Source organism: Ascidia mentula, chromosome 5, assembly GCF_947561715.1.
Source record: "Ascidia mentula chromosome 5, kaAscMent1.1, whole genome shotgun sequence".
Taxonomy (NCBI): domain Eukaryota; kingdom Metazoa; phylum Chordata; class Ascidiacea; order Phlebobranchia; family Ascidiidae; genus Ascidia; species Ascidia mentula.
Genome location: NC_138570.1, coordinates 494,996 through 514,987, shown reverse-complemented (window position 1 = coordinate 514,987; position 19,992 = coordinate 494,996). Strand labels below are relative to the sequence as shown.

The window sequence follows — 19,992 nt, the reverse complement described above, 5'->3', positions numbered from 1 at the left end:
TTTGGAAAAAACACCAAGGTTAACCCCTTTCCGTTTTTCCAGATTTTGGCCAATACAAAAATGTCCGGTTTTAGGCGGAAATCGCCGGAATATTGTAGTTTAAAACCGGTTGGGGCCGCTCTGGCCTCCCTCTCGAATCAACAAACCGGTTTAATCCGGAATCGGAGACATAAAATTTTCGTTCGATTTTGGAAAAAACACGAAGTTTTTTCGTTTTACCAGATTTTGGCTGTAATGCATCTAGCGACTGTTCCGCTTGCTTCCCAATGACCGTTGATGGGTCTTGTGACTTGCATAGGGACCTAAAATTCTTTAAATTTGAAAAGAATTTTGCTCCTGGATGAGACTGTACAGAGCAAGGTCTTCCTGCGAGATCATTCGACCAACAGGGGGGTATAACCAGCCCTGGGGTGAGGGCTTTGACACTTTTTCAGCAACTAAATTTGATGCCATTGCATAGAGAAGAGTTGGAACTCAAAAAAATGCAAATGAGTGGGTAGTTGAACGATTCATTTTTCTGCAAAATCTAGTTCCAATTTTAATTGCTTTTTTAGCCAAAATATTGACTAACCAGGGAGGGGGGGGAGGGGGCAAATTTTTCTAGTGACTAATTTTGATCAAAATTTGTAGATATGGGATGAATCTTTCATAATTTTTCCTCAAATACAGCCTGACATTAAGCCCTATGCATCACTGGTTTGCTTTGTGACGTAAAATTTCTATTGTGACAAAGGTCTACACGGTGGGCATTTCCCAGCACCAAAACTTATTTTCATAGAAATACCAATAATCGTCCTATAATCTGGAAAAAAAACATTCTTCGATCTTGTTCTATATTTTTGAGGAGTTTTTGAACAGTATCGGAAGCATTCCATTTAGCGAAAACTTCAACAACTGTAAAAACGAAAAATACAAACAGTGCACAAAATTGGAACTAAGCAAGAAAATATTGGACAAGAAGCGAATCACAGTTACATTGAGATATAAAAAGTTGCAACATTGTCTGAGCGAAATTATAAAGCGAACACTTATATAAAAACCTTAAGATTCGTCAGCAAAACCTAAAAAAGTGATAAAAAGAGCCTAAATCATCTTTGATAACAGTTCTCATCCTTCCTGGGTGTTTTCTTCCACCAGCAGTGGGTTTTCATCTGATCTAATAGAGATGTTTATATGTGGGGGTGGCATCTGGTGGCGGAGCTGGTCTTTTTTGGTGAAAATCTTCAACAAACCAATGACTGGTGCTTCTACCATCAGGTGCATGACGTATGCAAGTATTGTTGTGACGCAAACCGTTCCTAAAGTTAACATGTTATCATTACCATCTCTTGCATCTCATGCAACCCTGCTTGACGATGGAACGTACTCAGAAAATGTTAAAATAACTTTTGCACAAATTGTTATAAATTCTCCGGAAACTTTCGTTAGTGAGAGTTTTGTAAAGCTATACACTATATACTAACCACTGAATGATCAACAACAAAAAGTATCCAATTGCATTAACTTGTAACCACAGTAGGGTTGTAATGTTAGATTAAACACACACTTGGAACTTACCACAGTAGAGTAGGATGATATATTGAATGCCCAAATGCCACAGAGTCTCAGATGTGTAACACAACCACTGCAGCACCATGAGATGGAGCAAGTACAGACAGTAAGTGAGTCTACTGAGAGGGATGAATGCTTTCCAACTTAAAAATGAATTAATGTAGCCTGGGAAAAATGGACAGTTTAGCAATGAGTTTCAGAGGACAATCACAGTAAGACACAAAGATAATCTGAAGATAAGTAGCCTAAGTAGCTGTTAACTAATAGTTTCCCAATAATTTATGATATAACCAGAGGTGGGATTCAGCCAGTTCACACCGGTTCTATGGAACCATCTCACGATTTTTTTTGGGATTATTGAATCGGTTAGCATTACTGGTTATTGTCAATAGATTTTTGTAACAAAACCCGCTGAAAGACTTTTGTGATAGAACCGGCTGACAAAAATTTTAATCAAAAACCACTGGATATAACTCAATATAAAAAGATTATTTTCAAGGTCAAATAAAGGTAAATCGTTCATCTACACAAGAATTAATTTAGTGTTAAACATATTTTTTTCTAACACATAAAAAAGTGTATGCATAGGCGCCGACTTTAAAATTTTTTCGGGTATGCCATTTATGACGTCATAGAATGCAAAATATCTTTCTTGGCGGTAGATGTGAGACAATGTTAAGGCTTGTATAGTTTACGAACGCAACACAATTCTACAGCCAAGCACTTTTCAAATAAACGCACGTTTATGTGCGGTAAGACCGCATTGAATATTATCCAGGAAAGCCAAAGGGCTTTTTGAAATGACAAAGTTTGAATAAGGTTCTGTCTAAGACCCATTAAAACCGCTGTACAAATTGTGTTTACTGTCTATGTTTAGCGTGAGGGCTTACTTCGAACATAATGGTTATTAATACGTATAATGTGGTAAACATAATCTGTGGTGAGGCGGAAAATTGAGCTTCGTGGTATTATATTTGGTGAAGCAAGCAATAAACATCTCGTTGTTACTGCAACGATCATGCCTTTTGAAGGTCAAAGACCCTCTAAACTCTAAAGTGAGGTTCACCTAGAAACTCTATTCCTAAATTAAACGCTATACCTATCGCGACATACTTTGCAATACCTGCTCTCCAGAAACTCGATACCGTATCAACCGCTAAATCTAAATAACACATGACGAACGTTGGTCAGATTCTCGGGTATGCGGCATACCCGAGATTTCCGTCCGGGTATGCGAGGCATACCCGGCATACCCATGTTCGGCGCCTACGAGTGTATGTTTAATTGTGTCGGAAGAACAGAATAATTAAAATAATGTACTTCTGTCTTACTTTGTAACTCAAAAACCTTAGCCACAATAAAAATGTTATCAATGGTTAATTATTACCTCCGTAACCACAGGTGCACGCGACTACCACCCAACCCACACCGACGCACCAAACTTGTCTTGATACAGCATTATAAAACGCAGCCAAATCCAAGTTGAGATATTTTGTGTCATGAATAGTTGGATACAAGCCATATATGATTTCCATGTTCACCACAAATGCAGTGATCCAGCCAATGATAGCCCAGGCCTTGACACAAACATAAAATATGGGGTTGCAAGCATTGGCAGAGAAAAGCAACATTGTTCGAAAAAATAAGTGCCATTAATGGTTCAAAAAAAGGTGACAGAAAAGTTTACATACATTCTTCACTCCCTCAATAATTTTTCATCAAAGCAGATTTAAACAGATTTTCAAAATGTCATAGATGTTAATCTAAAAAAAAATCACATGACTTAACTGACCTTGTGCATTTTTACTTGGTTCTTTTTAACATGTAACAAATATCCAAATGCCATTCCAATCAAATAAGCACCTATCCTGCACCAAGGCTTAGCATATATATCAGACATATACATGCTATATTTGGGTGTGTCAGTGAGTTGGAAAGCTGGGCCTGGTTTGATTTCAGCCAAGAGTTTGTTTCCACTGGGCAAGGATTCCACCAAATAGCTGGAATGCATTAAGTTCTAGAACTGTTATTATTTATTGTCAAATCTTACCTGTTTATTTGAAATTATTTGAAAAAGCAACTGCACATAAATAATATTCTACCTAAGCCTTTTTTTGTTACAAAACCATGAATATGTCGTTGTTTACAAATAATCAAATTTTGTCCTTAGTGGATACATGCCCAGGGGAGGCATAAGTTTACCAGTGTACGGGGGTTGTGCATTGATATAATAAAATTACATAAAGTAAAATCCATACTTACTATGCATAAGTTGCCATTGCAAACACAAATGGCTGCTGTTCAGTGTGTCTTGAAAATGCCCCAGTAATTGCCATGCTACTGACGGTAAGAAAAGCCAACAAGAAAAGTGCCACCCTATAATACCTGAGAATAATAACATAAAATTAACAATTACCACCTCAGCATCTGTGTGTTGTATGTTTACATACCGGTATAACAGGTATAGGATGAGTGGAGCAAGAAGATAGAACTGCATGTCATTGGCGAGATACCAACCCCAGCTGAAACACTGATAAACATATTCAGTCATTACCTCACAGAGATGAGCTTTTTTAGGTGAGTTTAACACCTTTTACATTGTTTTTTTTTACAGACACTCACAAAGGTTTTTAGTACAATATATTTTATGTTTCAGACGTAACCAACATGATAACAGTTACCTCTTTGGTGAGATCTGCTGGGTAAAGATTGTTAATGTAAAGGAGATTTGTAAACCAATACTTTTCACACTGCTCCACGCCAGGTTTGGTGTATGACGACCACACGGGCCCGGTACCAACAATTGGTAGAACACCAACTAACATGAGGATTGCGAAGGCGTAAGCTGGAGTCAATCTGTTGAAATATTATCATAAATAATTATTCATTTGTTTATTAATTTTTATTATCATGCTGTCACATCCATTTACATCAGGAAAAATTTTACCACACAAAAAAAATAGTAAAAGAAACTAACCAACATAGTAAACTACATAGATTTTGTAAAAAAACACCTTATGTAGCGGTACAGATACATGACAAACACATTGAATCTCCCATCCGAACGGTTCAATTCCCTCATTCCCAAGTAAGCAGTGAGCAAACCACTGAGTAAGAAGAAAGTGTCCACTGAGAATGTTGCATTTGTAACTGCTTCAAAAGCCCATGAGTTGATAAAATACCGAGCAAGAAACAGCAAGTTATCTAAAGGAAAACAGCACATTAAAAATAACCATTTTGAATTTCTAGTTATTCTACATCACAAAATACATAAAAAAACATTGGCGACCACACATTTACTATCTCACATGATTCTGGCATAAATATGTTGAAATTACCAGTGTAGTTTGCTGCTTGCAGTACAGTGTGACCCAGCATCACCCAACACATGCTAATGAACCTGATGCCGTGCAGGCAGTTGATATCACCTGGTCGACGGTCTGTGCTCAACAGTTTGTTCGTGTTGCTGATAGCGGAAAAAGACAGAATAATTCTTTGCCACTTTGTCTCTGCAAGATTCAAGTTCACTTGATAAATATATTGAAGGGATTTTAAACTCTAAGAAATATAGTTAGGAGATAATACTTTTAAATGCATGGGAATTAGTTTGGATAGCATAGCAATAAATAAATAACCATTCATTTACCTGGTATGAAATTGCCCACAGCATATATACCTTGTTCAAAGGCACTGTTTTTTTTCTTATATGTAATTATGACATCATAGACAGTTGCAGTTAATGTAATTGCAAACACCAAAGCCAAGACAGTCCTGAAAGTACAAATAGAAGGTTTATTTTGGGTCATATTATCACATGCAAATCAAAAAGGGTAACTGCCAATTTAAAAAAACTTAATTTGTAATTTATACATCTCAAAATAGATTTTAAAAACTTTAATTTATTCTCACAATGCAATGATGGAATTGGTGGATTTTGCTGGGGTTTCCAAAGATCTGGTTACGTTGACGGTTGCATTTGCATGTATGTATTGCAACACTGCAGTTAAAAGAGATGTAACGTTGTCTTCTGTGCAAGTATCAGGGAAACATGTTCCAATTTGCACTTGTATTGGTAGAGTCTGAAATACAAAGCACTTAAAATCATGGTAGTTTTATTACCTGAGCATAAAACTTGAAGCAAAACCTGTTATTGTTCCAATATACAAATTTTACAAGGATAAAATGAACAAGTGTATGTGAACTACAGTAATAAAAAGCACAATAGTTTTTATGACAACTCTACATATGGAAGGGTTTAAATCACTTTTGTTGACCTTGTATAACTCGACCCAAACCAACTGTTGCAATGTAAGTTCTACATGTTATAATTTGTTTTATGCATCATCACAAAAATGCCCCTTTAACACTTAATTTTCAGTGTTGCTGTTACCGATTACACACTAACAAATCTGCACCTTGATCTGAAGTTGAAAGACAGCTGGGAAATATTCTCCTTTGAATAAATCCGTTTTCACCTCCTTACACTCATAATATCTCCCCATCCATCTTGTGTTTGCTTGAAAATATCCACTTTCTAGCTTGCCCCAAGAATCCACCACTGAAAAGACAGAAAACTTTTAAATTCTCTGTGTGACAAACAATAATGACACAAGCTAAAAAAAATTCAACCAAAACCAGGACTATTTTATACTTCTGTAAACTTAGTGTTTCGTGTGTCTTGACGATGTCACGAAAAATTTTAACCAATAGGCCAAATATGTAACTCAAATATTTAGCTTACATCGCAAGGCATCAAGCTGAAATGAAAGCAGATCTTGTTTGATTTGATTGAGAGATTGTAAACAAGAATCTGAATTATTTGACGAGAATGACCGACTGAAAAAAGTTTGAGTTAAATTTTTCAGTGATTTGAAAAAGCTTTGCTCTGGTGGGGACAATTCATGAATATATTGTTGTCCATTGATGATTGGTGATGGCTGAATTGTATTATCTGTTTGTTTATCCAGCCCAAAACATGGCAAAATTCCAATGATGAACAGCACAATAGTTGTCAGATGCACAATCATTCTGGTGATTTTGGTGCTTTAAAATCAATATGGAGAACTGCAACAATGAAAACTATTCATTTCGTTTGTTAACAAGAGTTTGGTGATACTGATCTGATACTACTTTAAAAATTAACATTCTACACTTTCTTGCAAAAATAATATGTAGCAGAACAATAGCAGTAGCATGTACTGGTCCACATAAGTTTCCGCTTGGTGGAAAAACACAATATAAAACCTACCTAAGTTCTAAAATCTAATAAACCCCCGCTTGTTATTCTTCTCAATCACATGATTTTCACATGACAAAAACAAACAAACCAAGAGAGAAACGGAGAAGGGGGTTTCCCTTGGTGCGCCTTTGTGTTGCTTGTTTGAGAAGTTCTGAGTTCGTTCGAATCATTGTTTTTCCGCAAAAACTGTCTTACCGACTCATGTAAACGGATTTTCAGTATTATTAAAACTAAAATTTAAAGGCAATGAGCGACCGCCACGAATTCTGCAGTCAGCCTTTCTATCTGATTACTTGAGTGAACAATAATATAGCCAAGCGTACATTGTTCTGCTTGACCAGCATGATTTTTGTGTCTGCAACATGGCTCCTAGAGCAGGGACCATGACTCCACTTGCAGTACATGATGAAAAACGTGTTGTCACTTGATTAACAACACCCCCGAAAGTTTGTCAAAAATCACCCCTTTATTTCTTCCGCAACCATCAACGTCTGAAGAAACGCAGGATGTTTACATAAAGTAGCCTATACTATTGTAACAAACGACGCCTAACGTCATTTGAAAACGTTGTAAGATAAATGTTGACCCTTCTACAAATCAAAAAACGGCCTCGATTTGTGTTGGTTGATATTATGGCGTACAACAACATTTCGAAAGAAAGAAAGCTTGTTACCTTGCTGAAGAGTGAGCAGCAATATGGAAACAGGCGGACACACAACAACAGTAAACAGGTAATGAATGCGAGCAACCTCGTTACAGCGGGAAGAGCAACTCAATCTTTCTGGTTACAACAATTATTGACACACGAGGGTTATGGATTGTATGTGCCAAGTTGTCTGTCGTTGTTTCACTAATTTTGTACTAAACCGTATTTGTGATAAATCCGCACGCACAAAATACACAGAAGAACAAATAACACTTTACATAAAATTGTGGTTGTTGATATTCGTCAATATACAAAACTTGCCAGTTTGTGGATTTCCTTCCAAGCAACTACGTACTGCAGTATGACGTCACCAGGAGGTAAATAAATAGTTTCGATCAAAAATAATGACATCACCACTACCAAGGTCACATCGAAGGACAAACAAGTTTCAGTTCGATTGTAAAACAAGTCGGCACATATTAAAACAACGCATAGGATGTCAACAATTGCACCAATACATTATACCACGAAATAAGCAGCAAAAATTCAACTCGGGTATTTATTTTAATTCGAGAAGGTTTTCCGGTTGTTTCATTAACAATCCCTTTTTTATTGGTTACATTAAAACGTGTTTTTCTAAAACTTGTCTGGATTAAAAATAACATATCTCTAGGTAGCAACACTTTTCAACTTTGCATGCAGGTAAATGCCATCAATCACGGTTTTAAATTCACCCATTACGTCGTCATGTTAATGGCTGCTATACAAATAACACAGTGACATAAGGCCTTTATCAGTGGAGTTACAACTCACACAAGGTATATGCAGATAAATATTACTTAAAGCAGTGGTATTAGTTGTTACACGCTCGAAAAGTTTTGTTGTTCACGAAAGTAGCAGATTCCACAAATCGAATGTTGAACGCCCGCATTGAAACACTATTTATTAACTTTCCATATCATTGTTACGAGACAACTTGCGACACAACGGAAAAAATCCAAAATAAATAAACTTTGTAGGGTTAAACGACTGCAGCATTAGCTTGGGAAGGTGCTGTACGGGAAATCCTCAACTCTCCATTGTTTGTGCCATACACGAGGCCTTGACCAACACCCGGCAGCCAGGCAATTGTGTTGATGTTGACGAAGCGTTGTGGGGTATCCGGTATAACTGTCGCACACACAGTATAGGTAATAAAACGTAGCATCTAGTTGACCTCTTTCGTAAACCATTTTTTTGTATTAAATGTACGTTTTTCCTTGTGATATTTGTACAATTTCATAACGATATATTAGAACTTATCTTCCTAAAACTTTAAAACATTTCTGGTGAATTTGTTGTGTTGTGACATAAGTGATTGCCTCCTCTGTTTGTTAATCATTTTCCCATTCTTATTTAAAATGTTACTGTCTCAAAAATACGTATCCTATGATAAGTTGCACTAATGAGACCAAACAGTTGGCAATCTGTATGCAGTTTACACAATTCATATTGTTTCCATTCAAGGCTTACTAAGCAATTTCTATCAAAATAAAATTTAAATCTTTTTTTGTGCCTTAAATACATTTTGGACAATCCTAATTGCAATTTAAATTCATTTGAAGTTTCCATGCTACATAAAATCAGCGTAATGCTGGTCACTTACTTGGATGGTTGACGTTACTCACAACTGATGACAAGGCTTCACATCCTTTATGACCAATCTTTATTATCTGGGCCATTGGGAAGCTGAAGTGAGTCAAACATAATATTTATTTCTGGTGCTAATATTTTTACAACAACACAATTTGGTTGTAATTCATTGTTAAATATGATGTAACAATCAAGGTTTTGTTACAGAGAACAACAAACAATAAAGAACCTCTTAAATAAAATGTGGTTCAGCATGTTGCAAACCACTGTGTGTAGTGGAAAACCAATACATTTTTTCACATCTCAAAGATTGTCAAGCACACACATAATCAATATTACCACAACTAAAAATCATGAATTCACCTGTGCTGATGTCTGCCCTCTTGTGAATAAACTCGATTTTTTACTCCGACTGCTACATAGCCACCTAGTGGTGACAAACTTAGACAAACTGCGTTTGGTCCAATTTGTTTTCTAAAAACAAAAATCAGGTTTTTTTAGTGATAAAGTATATTCAATTAAAAAAAGAAACACCTTTGAAGTGAAAAGTAGTTTTATTATTTAAAAAACGATAGCTAACGGGGTGTTTTGTTATTTCTCATACAAATATTAAACTTTTGCAAAATTGGTTATGAATACAGAAGAACTTACTGAAAAATAATGTGACCCAAAGTGGTCGGTTCCAGTGAAAATATTGCAATCTGCATAGAATCTGGAAAAGTCGATTCCGCCGGAATAAACGTTGCAAGTTTCATTCCGTCTTGTGAAATATCAACACTCGAGTCATTGTATATCTTGCATTGTGGAACAATTACACTAACATCTGATCTGTTGAACACAATAAACCATTGTTATGTTGCAGAATGGACACTGGACATGGATCACATAAAACTATAGAGGTCATTTGAGTCAGGTGCTCACATAAAGATGACTTCCAACAGTAAAACGTTAAAGACTAAATTCATTTATTCCTTTGTCATAAAATTACAAAACTCCAATAATTTTGACGTTTTCATAATTTCAAACCTTTTTATTCTTCTATGTTAATGTTGGTAAACACAGCAAAAAACTCATATTTCTGGAAGCTCAACATATCTTAGATTCATAGTGATTTTATCTCAAACAGTCAACACAACGGTTACCTGCTAATTTCTGGCAAGTCAAGTTGTGTAAAATCCCACCACTGTAAGCGATATGAGATTGGATCGGTTGAATGATGCCCAGGATATAATGATAGATATTGGTTGAAGCTACGCAGCCGACGTTGGTGTCGACGCCTGTGCATCAAAAACAAATGTGTGATATTCATGTGCGACATAACAATTGCATATACTCATGTGATGATCTGCATGACTTTTTTAGGAAATGGTTAAAACATGTCGGATTCAACCATTGTCATAAACCAACAAATCATACAATATGTGCCTTTGAACACAGTGTAATGTTAAACATAAGCATAAAAATTAAGGCCATAAACAGAAAACAAGGCAAACTAAATGTCTTGGTCAAGTTCATGTAATTGCAGTTTATAAATACAAACCACACATAAATTTTAGCAGCAAATTCTGCACATTAAAAGTTTTTTTACTTGGCTATGTAGGACACATTATAGCCACACTGGATCATAACCAGTAGTTCCTATCAAACTGCTATAGTTTATGTTGTCAAAGTTTTTGTCAACCATGTAGGATCATACCAGTGGTTCCTGGATTGGCGAGCCCGACTTCTTTGCTGTGCCGATCTGGAATATACCGGATCAGGCGACGTTTCATTTGCACTGGAGTTGACAGAATGCTCTACAGATAAAAATGTAAAACCTTACCTCACTAATAATAATAGGTATAAATGTACTTAATCTTCATATACTTTGACAGAAATATTTATATGATGGTTTACAGCGTTGTGATGTTTCAAAAGAAAAGATTAAACATATCAAATCCTAACATCACCGCAAACTTATAACTGTTACATCTTGTGTTTTGACATAAAAAATATAAGGACCTAATAATCTGGCCAACTATACAACACATTCACAACCAGAGAATCGGGATGACTGACTGGTGATTGGCATTGACATGCAAAAATGTGATTCAGCTGCAGTTTGAACAGTTAACAAAAGTATATGGCAGTAGCACAGGTTCAAAAATGGTGCATCGCTTTAATGTTATTTGGGTGGTGCATAGCTTTTGCATGTTTTTTTGTTTACAACAAACTATGTGATGTTTTGCCTGTTATGCTGATAAATCATTGTATTAAGTAAGCAAATTTGTATAAAAATGGTCAACACGTTAAATATCTTTTAAAATGTGTTACGCTTTTTTGGGCAACCCTTTGTAAGATTTTGTTGGGGTTTGTATGTCACCAGGTAATAAAAGTTGGGAACCACAGGTTCATAAATATTATAAATATCTCAGATCAATCATATGAAATAGGAATGCAGATGCATTGTTGTCTAGTTCACCTGTAGTTGGGATGTAGCTGAAGGGTTGGGCTTGTCTGTAAGGACTTGATGGCAACGTAGGATTCAACGGAGTAAAATTTAAAGCAACTGGACGTACATAGTATGGTGGAAAGTTTGAAGAAAGGTCCTCTGGCTCCTCAAGTGGTTCGTCCATCATTCCAACAGGATAATTCCGACCACTGAGTACAGCCCTTGCAACATTTGCCATAATGGAGCTTGCTGATGTGCTGGTAGTAGGATTGGTAAAATTCACGGACATTTCCACATTTCTATCATTGAGAGATTGTAACAACTGTTCCTGTAGAGAAAAGGGGTCTCCTCGAGATCGACGACTTGGTCTTCTTGTTGACCTCATAGTTGTCCCACTTGGTCTTGGGGGACTCGTCTGTTGAGGTATAACCAACTGCGTTCCACTTGTGTTTGATTGCGCTGAATTATTTCCACCCCGGTCACGAAGTTGCTGCAGTCTTAGCTCTAAACGCCGCCGCTCCTGACGTAAGATCTGCAGGCGGTTGTACTGATGCTGTATCTCAGCATTAACACTCACACGAGCATGAAGTATCCGCTCGTGGTCTCGTGAGTAAGTGTGCGTTCGTTCATCATTCCCAGTCCTTTGGTTTACTTGAGGCGGAGTGTTAGTTGTTTGCCCAACAGTCGTGAAGGGAATAGTGGAACCAGATGCACTGGGAGCCGTGGGAAACGATCCAAACGTCCTCGTCCTTAGTTGAGCGTCAGACCTGGTTTCCCTGCGTCGAAGACTGTAAGCAGTACTGGATGTTCTGCTCATAGAGGATGCCCTGCTAGTTGAACTAGTGTGAGCCCCGGCAAGCCAGTCTCTTAACATTTGTCGTCTCTGCAAAAATGTAACCGTAATGAGATAAGGCAAAAAATTCTGTTGTGATAAAATGCTAAGACTAACTATCTCCTGTTTGCAAGAAAAATGTGTTTCACTGGGGGTATTAACTGATTACATTTGTAAAAATCACTTGTTTGTAAATTTGATACAGGTACACAGGGGCGCAACTAGGGGGGCTGGTTTGTCGGCATGCCCGGTCCCTTTGTTGTCTGCGTATGTTGGTACAGCGCCAAATCATATTCGCATTTACTAAACGGCGGTAATCTTTCGATTGTTACTAAGGATTTACTCCATACGTCACCACAAAAAATGACGTAATTTTTCTCATTTTCTTCGGTGGACAAGACATTGTTATTGAGGCTAACTGTTGTAGTTACAGAAGAAACTGACGCGAAAGTTGGTCAAGCAGAGTATACTATAGTAACCTATATAGACACGTCGAAAAAAAGAAACGCGAGAAAATATGCTCAAGCGTGCTAAAGTGTAATTGTTACAAAACAATACCTCTAATAATGGAACTGTTGCATAAAAATGTAATTTCTGGCTCACAATGGAACTATTATTTTTACGTTTTGACCTATTTAAGCGTCGTTTTAGTTGAAACAAATGATATCGGTGGTCGTTGCCTGTCCCCTTTAAATTCCGCTAGTTGCGCCACTGCAGGTACATACACATTTGGTCTAGTTACAATACTTAAATTTCACAAGCAAACTAGTTTAGTAACAAAACAATGCTTGAACTTACTCTAACATGGGATGAACCAGTAGAAGGTCGAGGTGGAGGCCAGCCCCAATCAACTACAGATGAAAAATACAAACAGTAATTTGACTGCGTGAAATTCAGTATGCACCATTATTTTGTCACAGCTTAGGGTGAAGATGCTAAACTTATTTAGTGCTAAATGACATATTAATATACCCATGGTTTTATTTCGGTCCAAACAACTTCACAAATAATTATACAATCTATAAAATTGTTCTGCTTTAATTAAATAGTTATTGTTGCAAAACTAACACAATGCAGGTTACAAAACAGTGAATTTGACACCCCAGTCTTAAGGTGCTGATTTAGTGCAACATACTTGCATCACTATCTTCTGCTTCTTCTTCTCCTCCAGATGTTTGTTCCTCATCGTTAACAACACCAGTGAGAATATGACTCCCCCATTTATCAAAGCGCACCAAACGCACCTGGACATTAAAATATAAAACTGGACTATTTGCTTAAATTATTAAGAAGTCTTTACTGTATTTAAAGTACATGTGACATGTAAAAACAAAACATGCTGATAATTAAACTAAGAGATGTTCATAACTTTAAAACATTTTTGGCAGAAAAAGTAGCTTGATACTACGACTGGTTTCTGAGATACAGCTGATCAAAGTGTCACTTTTACCGCTGCGAACGAAATCATGCGAAAGCGAGATTATTGCTGTGTGATGTCATAGAAGGCACTTTGGTCGCGCGAGTGCTGGCAGCAAGCCTTATGCTTAGGAATGGAAAACATTGGAAAACTGGTTTAGTTTTGCATTAAACAGGGGACAACAAGTGAACAAGTGCAACAAACGGATTTTGATGTTAATTTGAGCTGCAAACAGATGACCGCTGTTTCAACCTATTATGTCTTATTTAGTTGTATAATAATAAAACAGTTACTGGGACAGGGTGTTCTTGTTGTTACAGCATCTATGATCGCTAACGTGATACATAAACTTTTTAAAACACGACAAGGACAAACGGTCAGTTTAGTCCACTCACAGCAAAAGATAGAAGTAATTGAATTTTGAGGCTGGCAAAAACCGCCGAGAAAAACTGACCAAATTAGCTGATTATACAACACAGTTATTCGGTCATAGCACCACTTTTTGTCCGACGGTCCGTTGCCTTCCGTGTCATAAAATTTATTTAATTCGCCACAATCAACCACTAATGTATTTTTCGCAATATAGTTTTAACTAGAAATGTTGGAATCATCAAATGAAAATCAACAGAAAGGTGAGATTAAAGTTATGACATCACACCCAAATTGACGTCATGTAATGTCATTGAGCAAAGAAAGGCACCATTCCCGTCTTATACAGAGTAGTGTCGTTGCTGCTATACCCTTGCTTTTCCGATGATCAAGGACAAATAAGCGTTTGGTTTGTGATGTCACAGTGACATATTTTTGTGTGATGTAAAATCTTGTCCTGACCTTTGAGGTAACGTAATCTGTGGATTCTCCTATGTTTGAAACTATTTGATATCTGCAATATCAATTACCACTGTGAAAAAGGTTTACGATTTTTGGTCGCCGTTACTTTTCGTGCAGTTTTCTACATTTTTTTAGTTGACGTAGAACCGTAAAACCTTTGGATATATGTTTGTTGTAGATGTACCTTTAGTTTTACGCAAAGTTGTCATAGCTGTGGCATATGCACTTTAAGAATACGTCACATAATTTTTATTAAATGTTTGTTTGTCAAAAAGTCAATAGTGTTAAATTTCTGTAATATTACAGTATCACACAAGATTTCGTGAATAAATAGCACAAACGTATTGTTTACACAAACCTTTTCATGTACATTGCTTGTTTTTATGGAAGCAAATGGCCTGGGGAAGCTCCAGTCCCAGAAATAGATTTCATTGCCACCTGCAATGAGAAGAACCTGATCTGTTGGATGGAAAGACAGGGAAGCTATGGTTCCATTGTCATTTGGGGCAACCCATGATTCACTTCCACCTCCCCGCAAATCCCAGACACGGACCTTCAAAAACATGTGAATGCAGTAAGTTCAGTATGTCACTGGAATAAAACTCGATTACTGTTAAAATGTGTTTAAACCAGTGAACTGTGCAACCTATTTGTTACCTCTCCATTCAAGCACCCAGTAGCAAGAATGTCATTTGAGCTGGGATGGAACGAAATGCACCACGGCGATCGATCATGCCCAACCAGGGATTTGACAAGTTTTTTAGATTTCAGGTCAGCTACATGGATGTTATGATCTCCATGACAACTTGCAATTAATGAATGATCCGGACTAAATGCTGTCATGAAAGTGGATCTTGTCCGAGCTGGAAGCTCAACTTTGTGATTGTCCGTGCACAGAATCGCTGCACATTGCTCAGCATATGATTCGAGAGCATTTGGTGCGTCAATAAACTTCTTCGTTCGATATTGTCTGTTTCTTAATGCCAGCACTACATTGCAGCTATGTACCTTTGATTTAGGTCCATTTGACGACATCACCCTAAAACAAAGGCTGTGTCTAGCCTAAAAATAAGCATAACAGTCAGCACAAACTTTCAATTAATCAAGTTGAGTTGTTTTGTTAGTACTTTGCCAATTCTTGGCAAATGAAAATTATAAATATTATGAATAACAAAGTTAAATTGTTGAAAAGTCGACTTTCATATTCTTTGACTGAAGAATACAACAAACAGCCTAAACAACGTACTAACAGCGTAAATACCTCAAACGAAAAAACAGAGTAAACCTTAACAAAACGGTCGAAAAATACAAAGACACAACGGCCAACAGCGGTCAACAATAACTTGCGTCAGTCAGTCGTCAGTTGATCACCGTCCAGCAAACAACGAAAGATAGAAAAAAGAAAAAGGCAACATTACGATGACAACAGAGTTGCTTTTTCACTTTGTTGTGTAATCAGTTGCGCATTCACCCAATGTTTCAACCGTGTACGTCCATAACAAGGTCAAATTAATTCATTTGTTTGTAGTAGACCGTAAGATAAAAACTGCAAAGCAGAGCTACACAATTATGGCTTAGTAAAATAAATGTTGAGCAACGACACTCGTTGGGCTGTTTCTATAGGTTATTATCAATGGATTTACGTCTTTTGAAAGTTAATATCAATCTTTACAAAGTGATTTGTCAAAAAATATATCTGAAAACAAATTCACGACTTTCTTTCAATACTTCCACTAGTACGCCAGGATTTCAACGGCAGGCAATATTGTTGCTATTTTTCAACAAATCACAAACAGCGAACAGTTTTATTTGTAGTGGACACTTGCTACCAAGCCCCAGGTTATAAACGCTTACCTGTGTAAAAAGTCAACATAAACGGAGAGGTTTTTACTTCTGTAACAGTGTGCGCTTGGTATTTAGGAAACCGCCCAATTGGTACAGCCCCTAAAAGCCGGATGCAATGTGTCCTGCTGGACGCTCGCACAAGACTATTTGAACATGTGTGTGCAACAGAAAGAGAGCCAATTATGAAAGTAAGTATATAAAAAAAACGATTACTGTAACACATATCACAAATAACAAACCACTTTCATTACAACAAACAAATACCACGTTATTTTGAACACAAAACAGACACAATAACACTATAACTTGGCTTGCAATATATGTCACATGCCAGTTTGAATCAAACAGATTATAGTTTGTGAGCTTGTGCATTCTGAAGCAGTTTCATTGTCAATGTCTCTGATATGTGAGTCTGCTTTGTGTTGGATTAGCAGTTCTACCAACTCTAAATAGTCACACGCTGCAGCTGCAAATATAATAATTGAAAAATTCATTGAAAGAAAATTATCATAATGACAAATTTAAAGATATTACCATAATGCAAAGGGGTCGACAAATCTTCATCTTGGCAGTTAACATTGGCTCCTAGACCCAATAAATATTTTGCTATGTGCAAATGGCCCCTGTCACAAGCCCAATGGAGCAGTGTACGTTTCTACAAAACAAAACAATTCTTTAAAAATTAGGACCTATATGTTTAACAAAACTGCTGCTTCTGGACTATAGTTAAATTATGAGACCTCATCATCAACTTCTTCGGTGGATGAGAGCATTTTCTTCACATGATCAAGTGAGCCTTCTTTACACCAGTCAAAAATGTCCCTCTCACTTGGTGGCAATGTAGAGTTGTCATCTCCATAACATAATGTGCTGACTGATACACCTAGTCCTCTTAAAACAGTATGTATACATGCTCTTATGTTAACACAATGACCATGGTAGAGAAATCTGTTCATTGCTAAGAATGTTTTACACCAATATGTCAATTAGAACAAGGGGCAAGGTTATAAAAATAGATAAATACCTATTTGTTTGTGGACTTAAATCACAAGACGGGTCAAGCAATCTGATTTTGTCGACATATTGCTTCATAGCATCCTCTTTGCTCATGCCATTAACTTCAATCCAGGCATTCCTATAAAAATATCATAAAATATATCAAGATTAAAACAGAGGTGCTGTGTTGTGTAGTTACCATTTGCTTCTTGCAGTGGCATTGAAGAAACCGGGCTTGCTGGTGTTGCAATCGCCAACAGTGGCTTGTTTGTACCTTGCATAAAGATAAAGTAAATCGCAATCTTTGGCATTCTTTCCAACCAGGTGTTGCAAATGGTCTGCAGCTGCTCGGAACGTGTTTTCATCTGCCATATTTGACCACTAACGCTTCGTTCCGTAACTACGCTTTAAGAGAGAGAAAAGTTTGTTTATGTACGCTTGGGTAGTTTTTCTGCGGTTTACTTGTGGTTTGCAAAACTATATTGTTTTGTCGGTGAATTAGTTGTTCCTTTTCATTTTTCCCGCAAAGTCGACGGTGTTACTGATTTTTTCAACTCTAATCGAAGTATATTAAATTTCAAGAATATTGCTTTGTTTTGTTTTTATTGCAAACTTGTGGTAGAAGCTTTTTAATTTAAATGTACAACTTATATTAGCGATTAATCAATAACACATAGAGGTATCACTGAAGTTTTAATTCTATTTAGAGACCAATATGAATAAAAGTAAACATTTGTGACATTTGAGAAAACACTCTACACTGGTCTGGATTGGTAAATGACGTGCATTTCTATGCTTCACATACAAATGTTGAATTGCGTTGATCGTTCACTTTTACGTTTTCGTATTTCCGTTAAGTCTTGTAGAAAACAATACGAACAAACCAGAAAACGACCATGGGTGACGAAGGAAAGTTAGAAAAGATGGAAATCGACTACAGCGACACTGTGGACAAAGTAATTCCAGAATGCGAGGCAATTGCCAAAGACGGAAATTTGGCAGAGGCCATTGAAAAATTACATTCCTTGGAAAAACAGACGCGTGTTGCATGCGATATGATATCAAACGGTAAAGTCATGGTTGCTGCTGTTCGTCTATGCTTCGAGGAAAAGCAGTGGGAAACTTTGACAGACAATGTTGTTGTGTTCACAAAGAAACGAAGCCAATTGAAACAAGCAATCACTAAAATGGTACAAGAATGTTACACTTACGTTGAAAAAACTCCTGATCTTGAGACCAAACTGAAGCTCATTGACTGCCTTAGAACCGTCACTGAAGGAAAGATTTATGTTGAAAATGAACGAGCAAGGCTAACAATGAAACTTGCCAAAATAAAAGAGGACCAAGGTGACATCTCCGAAGCTGCGTCAATTCTCCAAGAGCTACAAGTGGAGACATTTGGGAGCATGGATAGGAAAGAAAAGATAGAGTTCATCCTGGAGCAGATGCGATTGTGTTTGGCAAAGAAAGATTACATTCGTGTCCAAATTATCAGCAAAAAGATTAGCGTTCGCTATTTTGACAGCTCTGATGAAGAAATACAAAATTTGAAGATGAGATTTTATCAAATGATGATTGAACTTGACCTTGCTGACAACCAGTATTTGTCGACTTGCAAGCATTTCAAGGCAGTGTTTGAAACCCCTCTTATAAAAGATGATAAAATGAAATGGCAACAGGCTTTGAAAAGTGTGGTTCTCTATGTCTTGCTCTCCCCACATGACAATGAACAATCAGACATGCTGGAGAGAGTTCGCCAAGAAAAGCAATTGGAGGACATTCCGAAATACAAGGAACTCCTGGAATGTTTCGTTTGCCAGGAATTAATCCAATTGCAAAAGTTTTTCTCACTTTATGAGCACGAACTTCGTGAAGGGGAAGCGGGAAGTCCTTGCACGGATGTTTTCTTGCACACTGAAGACGGAGAGAAAAGATGGAAAGATTTTGCCAACAGAGTGATAGAACACAACATCCGTGTAATGTCCAAATACTACACCAGGATTACATCCAAGAGAATGGCGATGCTTCTCAATCTTACTGTCGAGGAAGCAGAAGAGTACCTCGCCAAGCTGGTTGTAAACAAAACTGTTTTTGCTAAAATCGATCGCTTGAGCGGGATTATCAATTTCTCCAAACCACGGGATCCCAGTGACGTGTTAAATGAATGGTCTCATTCTGTTAACAAGTTGATGGGTTTGGTCAACAAGGCAACACATTTGATTGCCAAGGAGGAGATGGTCCATGCTTTAAAATAAACTGTTAGTTCAAATGATTTATAAACTTGTATTTGTAACTTCACAAATTTGGCGATAAGTTCCATTCTTCTACAGTTACAAGACTAAATATTGTTCAGTGAACAAGATTTGTGCTATCACAATAAAAAACATGTCGTCAATGTGTTTAAACCTTTTCTAACCCTTGTATTTGGTTGTTTAGAGCAGGGAAAAGTGGCATATTTTGGAAGCATGTATATAACTTTTCGAATGACAACTTTGTACAAAAACAATTTTATTGGGCAATTAAGCAAGAAGTACAGTGTGCAGTTACAGAAGTTACACAGACAATAGGTCTA

At 37.0% G+C, this 19,992-nt stretch overlaps 4 protein-coding genes across 5 annotated transcripts; 1 reads left to right on the top strand and 3 right to left on the bottom strand.

Moving 5' to 3' along the window:
• Positions 1–847: 847 nt before the first annotated feature.
• LOC145902139 (nose resistant to fluoxetine protein 6-like) lies at positions 848–6,884 on the bottom strand. 2 transcript variants are annotated; one of them, XM_082990010.1, is made up of 14 exons: positions 6,800–6,884; positions 6,293–6,615; positions 5,967–6,109; positions 5,461–5,630; positions 5,198–5,322; positions 4,890–5,060; positions 4,566–4,755; positions 4,233–4,407; positions 4,002–4,081; positions 3,814–3,936; positions 3,344–3,551; positions 2,939–3,128; positions 1,558–1,716; positions 848–1,298 (listed from the first exon to the last, which is right to left on the bottom strand). In XM_082990010.1, the coding sequence occupies exons 2-14, from the start codon at positions 6,576–6,578 to the stop codon at positions 1,108–1,110; spliced, it is 2,211 nt and encodes a 736-aa protein (XP_082846136.1). In that variant the 5' UTR covers positions 6,579–6,615; positions 6,800–6,884; the 3' UTR covers positions 848–1,107. The 2 variants fall into 2 exon arrangements, with proteins under 2 accessions (XP_082846136.1, XP_082846135.1); XM_082990009.1 differs by having other exon boundaries at positions 6,293–6,834.
• Positions 6,885–7,409: 525 nt separating this feature from the next.
• LOC145902138 (activating molecule in BECN1-regulated autophagy protein 1A-like) lies at positions 7,410–15,637 on the bottom strand. Its single transcript, XM_082990008.1, has 11 exons — positions 15,237–15,637; positions 14,938–15,132; positions 13,467–13,575; positions 13,130–13,182; positions 11,530–12,382; positions 10,765–10,864; positions 10,211–10,345; positions 9,720–9,896; positions 9,432–9,542; positions 9,082–9,164; positions 7,410–8,606 (listed from the first exon to the last, which is right to left on the bottom strand). Exons 1-11 carry the CDS (start codon positions 15,612–15,614, stop codon positions 8,458–8,460), a joined length of 2,343 nt encoding a protein of 780 aa, XP_082846134.1. The 5' UTR covers positions 15,615–15,637; the 3' UTR covers positions 7,410–8,457.
• Positions 15,638–16,380: 743 nt separating this feature from the next.
• LOC145903339 (acyl-CoA-binding domain-containing protein 6-like) lies at positions 16,381–17,813 on the bottom strand. Its single transcript, XM_082991417.1, has 5 exons — positions 17,620–17,813; positions 17,449–17,559; positions 17,165–17,315; positions 16,959–17,079; positions 16,381–16,890 (listed from the first exon to the last, which is right to left on the bottom strand). Exons 1-5 carry the CDS (start codon positions 17,790–17,792, stop codon positions 16,748–16,750), a joined length of 699 nt encoding a protein of 232 aa, XP_082847543.1. The 5' UTR covers positions 17,793–17,813; the 3' UTR covers positions 16,381–16,747.
• A 417-nt stretch (positions 17,814–18,230) lies between these two features.
• On the top strand, positions 18,231–19,810 carry LOC145902113 (26S proteasome non-ATPase regulatory subunit 12-like). The gene has a single exon (XM_082989976.1). The coding sequence runs from the start codon at positions 18,317–18,319 to the stop codon at positions 19,673–19,675; it is 1,359 nt and encodes a 452-aa protein (XP_082846102.1). The 5' UTR covers positions 18,231–18,316; the 3' UTR covers positions 19,676–19,810.
• Positions 19,811–19,992: the final 182 nt, after the last annotated feature.

Bases quoted from the DNA above. Each gene is read 5' to 3' on its own strand.
- LOC145902139 (XM_082990010.1), bottom strand. From the start codon at position 6,578: ATGATTGTGCATCTGACAACTATTGTGCTGTTCATCATTGGAATTTTG. The intron at 4,408-4,565 runs GTGTTTTTTTAC...ATATTTCAACAG, and splicing joins TATCTGTACCGCTACATAAG to ATTGACTCCAGCTTACGCCT. The intron at 1,717-2,938 runs GTAATAATTAAC...CATTTTTCCCAG, and splicing joins GTGCACCTGTGGTTACGGAG to GCTACATTAATTCATTTTTA.
- LOC145902138 (XM_082990008.1), bottom strand. From the start codon at position 15,614: ATGTCGTCAAATGGACCTAAATCAAAGGTACATAGCTGCAATGTAGTG. The intron at 9,543-9,719 runs GTAAGTTCTTCT...TTTTGTTTTTAG, and splicing joins TTGGGTCACATTATTTTTCA to AAAACAAATTGGACCAAACG. The intron at 9,165-9,431 runs GTGAATTCATGA...GACTCACTTCAG, and splicing joins GAGGGCAGACATCAGCACAG to CTTCCCAATGGCCCAGATAA.
- LOC145903339 (XM_082991417.1), bottom strand. From the start codon at position 17,792: ATGGCAGATGAAAACACGTTCCGAGCAGCTGCAGACCATTTGCAACAC. The intron at 17,560-17,619 runs GTAACTACACAA...ATATTTTTATAG, and splicing joins GCCACTGCAAGAAGCAAATG to GAATGCCTGGATTGAAGTTA. The intron at 17,080-17,164 runs GTCTCATAATTT...TTTGTTTTGTAG, and splicing joins CCGAAGAAGTTGATGATGAG to AAACGTACACTGCTCCATTG.
- LOC145902113 (XM_082989976.1), top strand. From the start codon at position 18,317: ATGGGTGACGAAGGAAAGTTAGAAAAGATGGAAATCGACTACAGCGAC.